Source organism: Pseudorca crassidens, chromosome 3, assembly GCF_039906515.1.
Source record: "Pseudorca crassidens isolate mPseCra1 chromosome 3, mPseCra1.hap1, whole genome shotgun sequence".
In the NCBI taxonomy this organism is placed as follows: Eukaryota; Metazoa; Chordata; class Mammalia; order Artiodactyla; family Delphinidae; genus Pseudorca; species Pseudorca crassidens.
Window position 1 is genome coordinate 154673475 of NC_090298.1, and position 14653 is coordinate 154688127.

Sequence of the window (14653 nt, forward strand, 5' to 3'; positions counted from 1 at the left end):
ATGAGCACGAAGACGTGAAATAGGTTCAACTTATCCAAAAAACCTCAAGAAAATAAAGGATATGGTGTGAGAATAATGGGCAATATTTGAAGATATAGGGTAGATTACATATATTTTAGAAATTAAGCAACGAACATGGACTTCATCCACGGAGCTGGTGTTTCTAAAATTGTGGTCTGCATGCCACTGTTGAAAAGTCACATGAACTTAGTGGTACAGAGTTCTTTTTTAAATTTTATTTTAGTATTTATGCATTTCTTGTAATAGAAATCAAGAAAATAAAACTTGCACATGGAATCGAAGCCAAAAAGGTGGGTTAAAGACAAAAAGGAAGTATATAATAGTTAATGTACATGGGAATGCCAAAAAACTATGAAACAATGACGTTTACGTTTCTAAGGACGATATGGAAGATTAAATGGTTTTCTAGACTTATCATGGTGACCATTTTGAAATGTATAGAAATATGTTGTGTACCAGGAACTAACATAGTGTTGGAGGTCAATTAGACTTCAAAAACAAACAAACAAACTCATAGGAAAAAAAGATCAGATTTGTGGTTATTAGAAGCGGGGGTGGTGGAAGGGAGAACTGGATGAATGTAGCCAAAAGGTATAAACTTCCAGTTATAAGATAAATAAATACTAGGCATGTAATGTACAACATGACAAATTAACACTGCTATATGTTATATTTATAAGTTAAGAGAGTAAATCCTAACCATCACAAGGAAAAAATTTTGTTTTCTATTTTTTTAATTTATTATGTATATGAGATTATTGATGTTCACTAAAGTTATGATGGTAATCATTTCATGATCTATTTACATCAAATCATTATGCTGTATACCTTAAACTTATACAGTTCTGTATGTCAATTATATCTCAATAAAACTGGAATAAAAAAGATTTAACGTTTTTCTAGTGTAGGAAGTACATGATATATTTCTTTTTGATTCATAATAATGGCAATGGTGTCCCAAGAAGGTAGGTTCTCCTAAGAAACTCATTTGCCCATTTTTCTAACCCACATCTCAGGATGAGAACATCAGGAACAAAGCTCTGCTTGATACCAAAAATCATGTAGATAATTTGGTGAAATGTCCATGGCAATATGACTAGAAAGAACAGGTCTTCTACTTGAGAGAAAACAATGAGTAATGGAAAAATATATAGAATTCTGCATTTCTTATTTAATTGAGGGAAATTTTATGGTTTTATCAATATAATTGTCACAAGTAATCCATTTTATAATTACCTACTAATCAACAACTCTAAGCAAATCACCAGGCTAATAGCATCATGGATACAAAGATGATTAAAAGAAGGCTTCCACTGGGAAGTCTATGACTAACTGGAATGAGAGGGCAGAAAAGAGGGAATAAAACAACTGATAAAAAAATATAAGGTGGAAATTCTGTTTTCATAAAGTAGGTGAAAATGCCCCGGGGGAGTCTGATGATGATGATGATGGTGCCTTCCATTTACTGAGTCCTTTCTATGTGTTAGGCACAATTTTAAGCATTTTCAGTGGATTATCTTACTTAATCCTGAGAGTAACCCTGTAACATTGGTGATATTGAGCTTAGATATATTCAGTAATGTATACAAATCAGTGTTCAAACCTGAGCTGTCTGGCTCCAAGAGTGCGCATTCTGGCATTAAGGTCTGAAAGGTTTCAATGAAGAGAAGCTGTTTTTTTATGTTTTAAAGTCATAAAGAAGGTAGGGCTGAGTTGATAAGCCATTCAAAAAAGAAAGGAGACTGAAATTCAATGTGTGTATAGGATTAGCTATTTATATTCATAAAAATATTAACAAAGTAGTTCTGTCACAAGCTGAGAAATCATAGAAAACCAAGCTGGAAAGTTCCTGAGATCAGGGGCTTACATATTAGGAACAATAGCTTGTGCTTAATTGAATCTCCTGAATTCTTGGGACATGAGGAAAGCCGTGGTTCAGGAAGACTTACTGGGACACAGTGCGAATAAAAATAGTGCAGTGGTTAAAAGCATGAGTCTGAAAGCAAACCACCTGAATTCATGTCCCAGCTGCCAAATCTGATCCCTGCAAGTAAATGAACCCCTAGAAGTCTGTTTCCTTAACCGCAGTGATACCTTCAGTGTTAATGACATTAAATATGACTATGGTAATGAGAATTAAAGTAGGTCATGTATATAAAGTGTTTGCTATGGTACATGTAGTGCTAGCTTTTATGATTAATGTATAAAGGATAGACTGTAGAAAAGAGAGACTGACAGCAGGGATGTAGTTTAATAGGCTCCCAGCAGAGTCCAGATGAGAACAGACACGATTGTGAACTAGGACAGTGGCAATGGCAACTGAAAAGAGGACAGTTACGCAAGATATTTCAGAGGTATACGTGTCTTCATGATTCATTAGATGTGGGAGGCGGACATGTGACTGAGTGTTCACGCCTGGCTCACTGGGACAATGACGGTGCTATTACCACATACAGAGCAATCAGGAAGAGGTGATGGTTTGAAGAGAAATCATGGATCCAGAATCTATCTTGATGTATTGACCAAGAATTAAAGGTATTCTTCAAGTCTTATCAATCTACCACAGAGGCAATATTTTTCTCAGGAGTGACACACATATAAATGGTGATAAAGATGATTCAGGTGGTGTATACAGAATTATCACATAGCCTCGAATTATGTGTAAGAAAATTCCTTCCTGCTTCTTCTACCCTTCTGTTTAAATCAAGGAAGTGTTTTACTTTGGTGCTAGTTACCCTCTTCCTTTTCTCTACTATCTCTTTCTTTCTTTTTCCACATACTCAGAGCCCAGGGAACACCAATATGTGCACTTAAAATTTAAGAACATTTGTTCACTTTTCATTATATTCTTATATCAATTTCTATTTATGTCAAATGCTTCTCATTTTCCAATTATGGTCCTAATGTGAATTTTCCTTTAAAAAAATCATTTTACTAATAGCAAGGAATCAATTTAAAGAACAAATATACTAAGGAACCCACAGTACAGTCACCACTTAGATATAACAAAATCATGAAAGGTGGACTTGAATGAGTGAAGGTTAGCAATCTCCGCAGTAAACTAGGCCTAATTTTAGGCACTACTCTCTCCTAGTTTTGACAGAGGCTTCTCAAAGGGAGATACATTTACTATAAGTCTAAGAGAAAACCACATTGTTGTAATGGTCAAGATTCAAAAAGGCTATAATTTTGATCTTCTGATAACTTCCCAAGAAAGTTGTTAATATAACTTCCTTGTAGATATTAACTAGTTATGGAGCCATGCTTTGAAGATAAGAATGGCATCAGAAATAAAACAAAGATCACACAGAAACTTCCAATCATTACAAAATCAACTGTCACAATAATCAGGCTGCCTGTCGGCATTGGTGTTAACTTTCAACTCAGCCCTTTCTCTTCCCAGAGGCAACTGGAATGATACCACACACAAAAAACAAACCAGCGAGAGCAGGGAGTGTACAAGAAGACCAAGGTGGAGGCTAACCCCCATATTAAAATTCACAAGGAGTTGATACAATCAATTAAATGATGCTACTCAATATCAAATCTGATATCAATACGGTTTTGCTTTGATTTCTCTAGGAGGAGTGATAGCCTTGTGATACCTTGATAAATTTTCTTGCCATGCTTTAAGTAAATAGAGTATTTTCTTTTGGATGTATCTCTTATTAGACAGTAAATACTCTAGATTATTCTCAGTATGAGACTTTGGGAAGGGGATGATGTCAAACCCTATGATATAAAGCCAACACTTCCCTCACCACTGTTTGGTTTTAACGCCACTCCGGGCTTAAATGACTGAACAAAAGATCTGCTAGTCATAAATTTGTGGGTTCTGTTTTAGGGTGCTGTAATAACTATACAGATATGAATATACAACAGAACTTAATGCCCAATTTCTTATTCTGGAAGCATACAGACTTAGAGGTTATTTTTACATGTGCTGTCTCACAGATGGAAGACCTGTTCTAAGGCAGTCCTGAATCTGTTTTGGGGACCAAAATAAAGACTGTTCTAGTACTTGATGGTCAGTATTTCCAATGAATAAGTGAACATAAGGCCACATTTTAAAAATAAACTAGAGCATTTCTTTGATTTTATTTCAGATTCTTTTTGCAACATAAGAATTTTTTGTTTTGAAGAAATCTGCAAATGCCAAAAACAATTGTTAGTTTTTGATTTAGAGGATGATGCTTATAAAGGTAGAATCTTAAATTTCCATTTCTGTCTAGGTCTGTAATTTGTTTCTCCTTGTACAACAGACCAAGGCCTTTTTCTAAATTAGTCAACACAAAAATATGTCCTATTAATTTCAGGAGGAAGACAATCAGGTATGCATGAATAAATCAATAGAAAACAGCTTAATTCATGGTAACAAATACAAAAAGTATGTCTTAATATGGTAAGCTATGAACACAATGTTTATATTTGAAATTAGGACATTTAAATTCACATAACTTTAAAAAGGAGCAGCTGGAATAATCTATATGGAATATGCACTCAGGGGCTCCCCTGGTGGCACAGTGGTTGAGAATCTGCCTGCCAATGCAGGGGACACGGGTTCGAGCCCTGGTCTGGGAAGATCCCACATGCTGCGAAGCAACTAGGCCTGTGAGCCACAATTACTGAGTCTGCGCATCTGGAGCCTGTGCTCTGCAACAAGAGAGGCCGCGACAGTGAGAGGCCTGCGCGCCGCAATGAGGAGCGGCCCCCGCTTGCCACAACTAGAGAAAGCCCTCGCACAGAAACGAAGACCCAACACAGCCAAAAATAAATAAATTAATTTTTAAAAAAATTTTTAAAAAATACGCACTCAGCATTGCAGAGGGTTTGTATTAACCTATAGCCACCCATGAGACAGATCTGGTCTGGAAATATGTTTGACTTACCCCACATGGTTTTTTAAATCACCTTCAATTAATACCATTAAAAATTATGATATTTGATATAAAAATACTATAGATTTTTAGTTTCTCTTGAAAAAAACTGAAGTCCTGACCACATTAGGTCCCATGCATACTTGATATTTATAACTAATACTATTAGGCACTACTACTTATTGAATGCTAAGTGTTAGGTATCATTCTAAGCATTTTACCTTTTTTTTTTTTTAAATACATACAGTATGACTGTGAGGCAGATCTTTTGTCCACATTGGTTATCTGTGAGAGCTGGTCCCCTGAGAAATTCAGTAATTTCTTAAAATATGTAGCTGGTAAATGATGGAGTTGGGATTTGAACCCAGGCCTGACACCAAAACCCAGTCCCTTATTCACTGATGAAGCCAGTTCAAAATATTTAATTACTGAACATGGAATTAGTCATATCCACTCTGGTCACTTTTCTGCATTTTTGAGAAGTTAATCTTCTCCATGTGATACTTTAAATATGAAATATATTTCTTAAAAGAAACATTATGCCTATTAAGTATTTTCTTCTTTTTAATAACTGTTACTTATTTTTCATAAGGGAATTAAGCAAATAATTTGCTTATCCAATTTGAATCTAATTTGCTTTAAATTGATAAAATCCATTTATATTTATGTATTATACTAGAATACCAGTTATAATTTTCTCTAGTAAATGAAAACACTTCATTTAATTTTCTGAATATCATTTCTAGACAAGTGTTGAAAGCTTCTAAATCATATACACCAGAATTCAAACTCTGGAAGGGTCACTCAAAATTATTTTCAAGTGCATCTTACCAGAAGTTGTCTTCACTACTTCAGTGGTATTTCTCAGTCCAACAAATGAAAATTGATAAAGCCTCCAAGATCTTGTGTCCCCCACTTCAACAGAACTACGCTTCCATTGATAGACAATTTCTTCACGTGGATAGCCATCTGCCATGAGATAAGAAAGCACACATTTTAACTGATTAAAAATGAACATATGTGGCAACCACCTTCTATGAACAAGACACTGAGGGAGATACCAAGAGAGATAGTTTTGACTTCAATGAGGATCTTGGACTAAAGAGCATTACCATACGGAAAATCAATACAATTTCCCATATCCTAATGGGAAATTAGATTTAAAAACCATGAGGTCAAAATTACCCATGAAAAGCACTTAAATTGCATAGAAGGTATACTATACATGGTTTTGTATATACTATACACATACTTTACATTGTCTGGGGTAAGATATAAAAAGTAGCCAGTATATAGTACATATGCAAGATATTGTTTATGGTGAAACCGAGTCAACAGGGCAAGATTTTGAGAGTCATGCAGAAAACAGAAAATAATGGAAGAAGAGCAGACTCAAATCCCTCCCCAGGGCATGTCCTTGGAATAGAAGATGATTGGGAAAAATTACCTCAACTATTTACATTATTCTCTCTCTCAATTTGTTGAGGCTTCATTTTAATATACACAGAAATCTGCAACTAAAAGCAGTAAGTAGAAATGCCGAGGGGAAGATACCAATGAGGACTATGTAGATTCCTTACAGCTCAGTTATGTTCAGCCAAAACAACAGAAAGCATTCATGAAAGAAATATTACACTGATAATATAATGATTATCAGTACCTTTTCCTAGCCATAATATCCCAGAAAGCTTTCTCAATTTTTCTTCTAAATTATTCATTTACTTATGGGGATGATGATCATACTTATTTCATGGAATTGATGGTCAATATATATTTGCTGAATGCATAAACATTATTTTATAAGTAAGCTGCAGAATAAACTCAAGTAAGATAGATAGATAAATGATAAAACTAGAAATCTTCTCAATTGTTTGTCTTCTAATAATGCTGTGGAAAGGTAATTTTGATTATGGAGGCTGATTGACTTCTTGGAATAAAATCCCTTGTTTCCTTTTTTTCCTTTCTTTTGGTCCAAATCTTTGTCCACTATATTTTATTAATAAGAAGAAAGAAAAAAGAAAGCCGAATCCCCAGATTGCTATTGAGTGGTGGTAGCACGCTGGTAGGGCTGGATGTGGTGAAAACTGAGAATACGAATGATAATATTAAGGAACTTCCTATGGAGAACATGTTGGTGATTGAATTGTTTTAATAGCAATAAGTAATATTAAGTTGATGAGAATACGAATGATAATATTAAGGAATTCCTATGGAGAACATGTTGGTGATTGAATTGTTTTAATAGCAATAAGTAATATTAAGTTGATTTTGGGTTCAGAAGACAATTGTCAATCAGGAATCTGATGGCATAGAAATCACTATTTCTTAAGGTTTAGCTGACTCAGTAGAGGAGTAGTCCCAGTTGGAAAATTAAAAGAAAAGAAATCCGATCTCCTAAACCTTAGGTAAGTTTTCACTAAAATATATTCTATTCTTGGATGAAGTAGAACATATGAAATAAGATATATAATGGAAATTTTTCTCAATATATATAATATACAGTGAAGTTTTCCTTCAGTTCTCTCTGGAAATGATGTTTATTGAAAACAGGTGATTGGTTTTCTCATCTTTTTGCTTTCTTTCTTTTTTTTTTTTTTGAAAGTATTGTTATTATGATTTAGTTGGTTCTTAGGAGTCTCCATCACTCCCTGGCTGGGAAATTATACCTATATTAAAAACTTAAAACTCATAGCCAGTTTTTCATTCTACCCAATATGCACAATTGACAGTCCAAAAATAAGGAGGTGAGCAATCTAACACAAATGCAGAACAAATAGTGAGGCAAACGTAGGGGAAACTGAGGCTTCTTTTCGATTCAGACAGAAAATATCTGCGAAGGTTACTAAAGCTTAATTTGTATTAGAATCATCATGCTCTTCTTGCTATAGTCTATTATCTGATGATAATAATTAATAAAATAATAGAGCTTTTGATTAAATCTTATTATGTGTGAGGTAGTGTACCAACCATTTTACATATATCAACAAAACAATATTGAGGTGAGGTAGGTCTTATAATTTCTATTGGGCACCTGTGTCATGAACTCATTGAGAGATTTAGTAATTTGCTCAAGTCTTTAGTGATGGAGTTGGGAGTTGAATTGGACCCACATGACACCAAAAATCAGCCTTTTGCTCACTGGTAGATAACTAGTTTTAGGTATTACTAGAACTCCAGGTGGAAGAGGTAATTTTCAATTTTGTTATCTTTATAGATATATCAAAACTGGAATGAACAAACAACATTGTTGGATCTCTGTGTGTCCTGATATGTAAAGGGAGAAAACAACTAGCAAATGTACTGCTACTCTCTTCTGGACCCGCGGAGGGAGTGGAGATGTATAATGCACATTTACCTCTTTCTACTGAGGCCAGGACAAGCTTTACAATCCTTCTCAACAAAGGGCTCCAGGAAACAACTGCCAGTTTATTAAAAGTTTATGCCTCAATGAAATCTATTCGTAATTCCTGATAAAATAGATCCTTTTTTATGACGAAAGAGATTGTCAAAATCTTCAAAGTCAACAACACTGCTTAATGCAATTTTGCATTGTTTAAGTCTCCCAATTAACTGATACTGCAATCAGAAAGACTAAGTGGTGAGAGGGCATGCAGAATATAGAATGAGTATTACTTACAACTGGAGAATTCCAAGGGGCAGGAGTGTTCATCCATTGGAAAATTGTGCAACTGTAATTGGCACTCAGCATCAATTGTCAACCTAAACAGGAAGATATGAAACATGAATAGAAAGATTTTAGACTGTTTTAAAAAATGTACATTAGCACAATTTCTAGTGATCATTTGTTTTTATTCCTGGAGAGTATGTCACACATTCTTATTGATAACAAAAGGTGATCCTCACTGAAGAAATTCACCAAGTCCAGGAGAAAATTGTTTAAGACTTAATGTAGTCCATTTACTTTCAAAGACTAAACAATAGGATCTCGTTGACCTGCAACTCCATTTACTCAATATTTATCATCCCATAATTTTTTTGGCAAACTAATCGCACACATGAGATTGCTCAGTGAATGCACTTAACTTACTGAATAGAACAAACTGTTTTAAGAACTTAAACTCATTCACTGTTTGCATGTAAATGAATGCAGATAATTCTCAGATCTTAGCTGCTAATTAAAGCAGAACTTTCTCTTTATAAGTACTTGTTAGCTGTTAGCTTTAAATTACTATATGTGAGTTTAAAAATACCTATGTTTCACAATGGAGTATTATGCATTCTTACAAAGGAACACTATAAAGGCATTATATAGGATGTTAAAGAGTAGAAGAATATCTAATAGCAATCAAGAAATGTTAAATACATATACACAGACATATCAGAAAAATGTTTGCCAATGAGTCTCAATTATTTTGCATCTGAGGTGCTTACTAAACATACAGATTTTCTTTCCCAGTAGAGCCTGGGACTCTAGGAGGGAGAAAATTTAGAGGAGTCCTAGATGTTTTGACCACCTTTGGGGAAGTATGAGTATATTGTTAAATTGTAATGGTGATGGGTTGATGATTTTTTAAATTTCATATTTGTTAGCTATATTTCTTACAATTACAGATATCAATCTTAAAGTAATAAAAGTTGTTTTATAAACATTTTATATTAAAAGTTTAGAATAAATTTTAATTGGGGAGATTTTATTTTTCTATGGTATAACAGAGCAATTACTGATCTTAAGATATAATTAATAATCATTGAGCCCGTAACTGTCTGCATGGCACTGAGTAAGGTGAATTTTTCTCTCATTTAATAAGAGTTATTATGGCTTTATTGTACTTGGACTTGTCCAAAGTCACAAATCTAGTGGCATAGTTGAGATTTGAACCCAAGATTATGTCTCCAAAGCTAGAGGTTTTAATCACTGTCACTCAGTAATTATATGCTCTTCCAAAGAAAAGATTAGTTTTATTCATAAGTGAAATTATAATTAAATTAGATATTTTATTAGTATCATTTCTCCAAATTAAACTGGAATTGTTAAAATTGAAGATAATGTAGATTGCAGATAGGTACATAGATATATATCTATGTGTATACACACATATTCATAACTCATTATAGATAAGCAACTCATTATAGATAAACAACATATTCATAACTCATTACAGATAAGATAATGCTTATCATTATAGATAAGCATTATAGATAAGAATAAAATCATCTCTCTATATAGATTGGCAAACTCATTCAAATCTTGAATGAATCTTATGAGAGATATTTTTGAGCTGGAGTCCATAATTTAATATTGTACAGTGACTCTGCAAGTTAATACAAGTGGAAAAACGACTATAGTATTATGAGAACGATAAAGGAACTTGAGATAGTGTGACTTTACTTAATACTTCAAAAGTTAGACTGAGTTCTTATTTAGCAGACAAAATTTGATTTCCACTAGAGTCTAATTCCAGTCATTACCTTACATCTAATTTAATAAAACCCATGATGAAATCAAAATATATGCAATGAATTTCTTTTGTAATTGTGGCTCTTTTTTCTAGTAACTGATATAACTCTGATGATAAAGGCTTTGGATCCAGTTTAAAGTATTATATTTTATATCTTGAATATTACCTACGGCATAAAATATATGTTAGAAAGGCATTTAACATTAACCATTTTGAAGCTACAAGTTCCTGGATAGTAAGACCTAGAAGAATCATACTATTCATAACTATTATTGAAAATATATACAAATAATTTAACTATCTGCTGTGCTTACTTTTTTATTAGGCTCATGTCCCTGTGAGAAAACAGAGTTCTCACATCAGTCAAAGAAAATGTTATACCTATGTCCTTTGAAAAAGTTCATTGATAACAGAAAAAAACCTAATTTTGTATCATCACGTACTATTTTGATCAAGCATGCCAACCCTGATTTAGGCTTGACATCTTTCGTTTTGTTTTAAGAGAACATGATTGATCTTTGCTTTATTCCCAGCAATTACTCCTTTCCTTTTCCAAAAGAATACCTTAAAGTGTAGAGCACTCGACCATCATTCCAAATTCTCAGCATCCTATTGGGGGTGGTTATCCAGTGTGCATCGGCCTTTTTGGAATTTCTGAAGAAAGTGTCTGGAATCCAGATTTTCCCCACCATGTTGCTATTCAATCGGAGGACTTTAATGGTGCTGTTAAATTTCAGACGTCTGTCATACCATGTTTGGGCAAAAAATATATCAATTGTATATTCCTGTTTTAAAGAAAAAGATGAAATGGAACGTCTTTTATATAGTAGGATTGTATTGTAGAGCATTTGTGTGTATTTATCACATATGTTCTCATTGCCAAAACAAAGCAAAGCTACTTTGGCTTTGAATAGTCCAAAAGAAAGCAGAAGCTTGGCTAAGGAGACTCACCCATCTTTTGTAGACAATACATTATGAAAAAATAGACCTAAGTGAATTCTGGTAAAAGATCATAGCCCTGACACAGTTGTTTGCATTAGGTATTTATGGAGCAGTTTCTCATGTTATTTTGGGCCAGCTAATTCTTTGTCACGGGGGCTGTCTTGTGTAGTTTAGGATGTTTACTACCATTCCTAGCGTCTACCTACTAAGGTGCCAGTAGCACCAAAAACAAACCCCACCCCCAAGTTATGACAACTAATAATATCTCCAGACATTGCCAATTGTCTCTTGAGGAGATCAGTTACTCGGGTTCAAAAACCACTGCTACAGAGTAAAAGAAAGTCCAGAACCGTTCTCAAAACAGTTCTAAACCAGAGCTCTGGAAGCTAAGCTGCCTCACCTCACAATTAAGTGAGGATCCTAGAGAATCTATCTTGTTAGGCAGTATGAAGATAGAAAAGGGGAACACACTATACACAAAAAGCACTTTGTGCCCTGTCTGGCAGACAGCAAACATCCAAAGTAAGGTAACTATTCTTAGTTTTTACTATTACAGTTGTTGTCTTCTTTTTATAAACAAGAGGAAATGCACCAATTAAAAGACAATCTTTACTACTGTACTAATCTCTATCACAGAACATATTTAAAAAGTGCTATGATGACAAGTGACTCTGTAATAATTATACCCTCATGTACGTATATATCACTAAAGTGGCAACTTTAATCAAAGAAAAGAAAGTGTGACGTGAATTAGTCCTGGAATCATTAACACCCAAGATCTAATTTGCCTATCATATTTAGATATTATTTAGCATGATTTTATAATTCTATTTTAACCATGTCTGTAAATGAGAAAATTAAAGAACAAACCCTTGGTGTTCTTAGAACATGACCTCCAGTGTTCTTAGAATATGAGAGTTGGGGGATGGGAGTCATTCACATTTCCTAGTCTAATCCCCTCAACCCACCACCATGTACGATGAAGAATACAAAAAATCAGGATGAGACTATAATCTTCTTCCTTTGACGAATTTGCATTGTTCTGGATTATATCCTTGCACTCCTGCCCCTGTATCTCACTGTAATTCACTACATTGTCACTGGAGTAAGTCATACCACTTTGTTTACTGGTTAATTGCATATTTGCAGTCCACAAGTAATGAGAGGGGAACTTCTTCTATGAAATTCTTTATCAACTAATCAGTGATGTGGCAATAGGTAGAGTAACTCAATAATTTCTGATCCACATTTTGGCAAACACACACACACAAACAAAAGGTTTAAAATTCTTTAAACCAGCATTTCATAAACTGTGATCTTGGGACAGTAGTTCTGGGCACTAGTATTCCTGAAACTGTAAGTTCTGTGTTTAAATAAACTACATATATAGCTGATTCTTCTTAGATAATTACAACTTGCATCAGAATTTTAGTTGTAAAGAAGTAACATGTTAGCATTTGTTTAACAGTTAAACAAGCAAACTTACTTGCATGGAGTATGCAGGTGGTGGTATACTTTTTTTTAATCAGCCCAGTTGAAAGCAATAAATGCTTTTCATCTCTCTGACTCAGCAGAGCGTCCTTATTGCTTGCTTGGCAAACACTATTTTAAATTTACAGTATCACTATATTATGTTATGTTATGTTATGTTATGTTATGTTATGTTATGTTATGTTATATTATGTTATGTTCTACTCTATTCTATATAGGCTCCAATCTAATTTCTTATTTCAGATTTGGATAGAAAGCTTTATAAAAGAACAAAGTTACATTTATTGTTAAATCTAATGCACTATTTCTTCTGAGAAACAATTCTGATTTGAAGCAACCTATGACCTCTTCACACCTTGAATATTCTAAAAAGTAGTAGAGCACTATATTTTATTTTGTAGTAAGCAGGACCTACCAAATAAGCAGTGAGTGTTGAATTTTAAGATTATAGCATTTACCCAAGGTAATTTTATACATATGATCACATTTAATTTTTGTAACAAATAATTTAAAATAATTATCTTTATATTACAAGGGATAAAAAAGGATCTGAAAGATTCTCTCTCCCTTCCAAATTTTTTTTGTTGGTATAGCCCTTACTATTTCCTTGTTACCACATTTCCTCCCTATATGTTAATAAAATAGGCAAACAATTAGAAACTTACCATATTGATAGCATTCACTGGACCAATGCTATTCACATACATGTCTGTGTGAATTAATGTTGGTTTCACTGTAAAGAGAACCATAGAAATATGTGCATATGGAGAAGTATAATATTTTAATGCTTAGTCCTTGTTATTCTAGATTTATTTATTTTCCTACATTAGAAGTGATTTATTCACAGCTAACTTGTTGCTAATGACTAATTTGCTACATTTAGCTGTTTATTTTCAAAGAAGTATCTTAAGCACATAAATACAATAACAAAGCATAGCAGAGTTTTGAAACTGATTATCTTTTTAAGACTATATAAAAATGAATAAATAAGAAAACACTGCTCAGATTTTCTTCATCCATCTCTCAGATATCCTGAATTTTATTATTTTTCCTTTAAGTTCTAGAATTGATTTGGGCATTCTAACTTGACTGAGCCCATAGAGAAAAAAATAGCTACTTAGTGATCTAGAAATTAATATGCATTAGAAACACGGAGGCATAAAAAGCAACAAGTATTATGAATTGTTTTTGAAACATTCCTCCCTGTTGATTCCTTTTATGACCACTTTATCCTCATTCACCTCTAGCCAATACAAAATCAATCTTCCTCAATGATTTAATGAATTCTGTGACTCATCAAATAATATGAGGAAACCATATGGAAACCGAATACACACCTATTCGTCAAAGAGGACTGATATTAAACATCATGTAGTATGACATCCATGGCCTAATGAATATGCTCCATTTTCATTTAACATTTAATGAACAAGGATTCGTAATACCATTCATTCTGGGCTTCAATTCAACAAGCACATTTCTCTCATCTTTATCCATTTTCCTTGAAGTGCCATGCTGTAAGTCTCTGTGATGGATTGGATTCTTCGCTCCTCCCTGCATCTGTACCCTTGCCTTCACATCAGTGAGGCTACTTCTCTGCCTCTGAACTTTGAGCCTGACCATCTGACTTGCACTGGCCAATAATATATGGACGAAAGCATTAAGCCTTATGAGTTTCTATTTTCTCTCTTGTTCTTTGCTATTGTCATGAGAAGGATACTTCTAGCTAGTCTGCTGGTCCCAGGAGTGGAATGAGAGTACAGCTTTCTTAAATGAGCAGCTCCAACCTGGCTGAGCTTAGATTAGACCACCCCCAGCAAAGTGCTAAATAAATGCTTATTACTGTATACCACTGAAATTCTGTGGTTGTCTGTTACACAGCTATAGATAAGCAGTATGTCC

At 33.8% G+C, this 14653-nt stretch overlaps 1 protein-coding gene across 2 annotated transcripts in view; it reads right to left on the bottom strand.

Moving 5' to 3' along the window:
- The window catches only part of GABRG2 (gamma-aminobutyric acid type A receptor subunit gamma2), a 123514-nt gene that overhangs the window by 79465 nt on the left and 29396 nt on the right, over window positions 1-14653 (bottom strand). For both annotated transcript variants that reach the window (XM_067732928.1, XM_067732927.1), the window contains exons 3-6: window positions 13417-13484; window positions 10883-11103; window positions 8536-8618; window positions 5730-5867 (exon numbers count right to left, since the gene is read on the bottom strand). In XM_067732928.1, the coding sequence (XP_067589029.1) occupies window positions 5730-5867; window positions 8536-8618; window positions 10883-11103; window positions 13417-13484 (510 nt within the window). The remainder of the gene's footprint in view (window positions 1-5729; window positions 5868-8535; window positions 8619-10882; window positions 11104-13416; window positions 13485-14653) is intronic.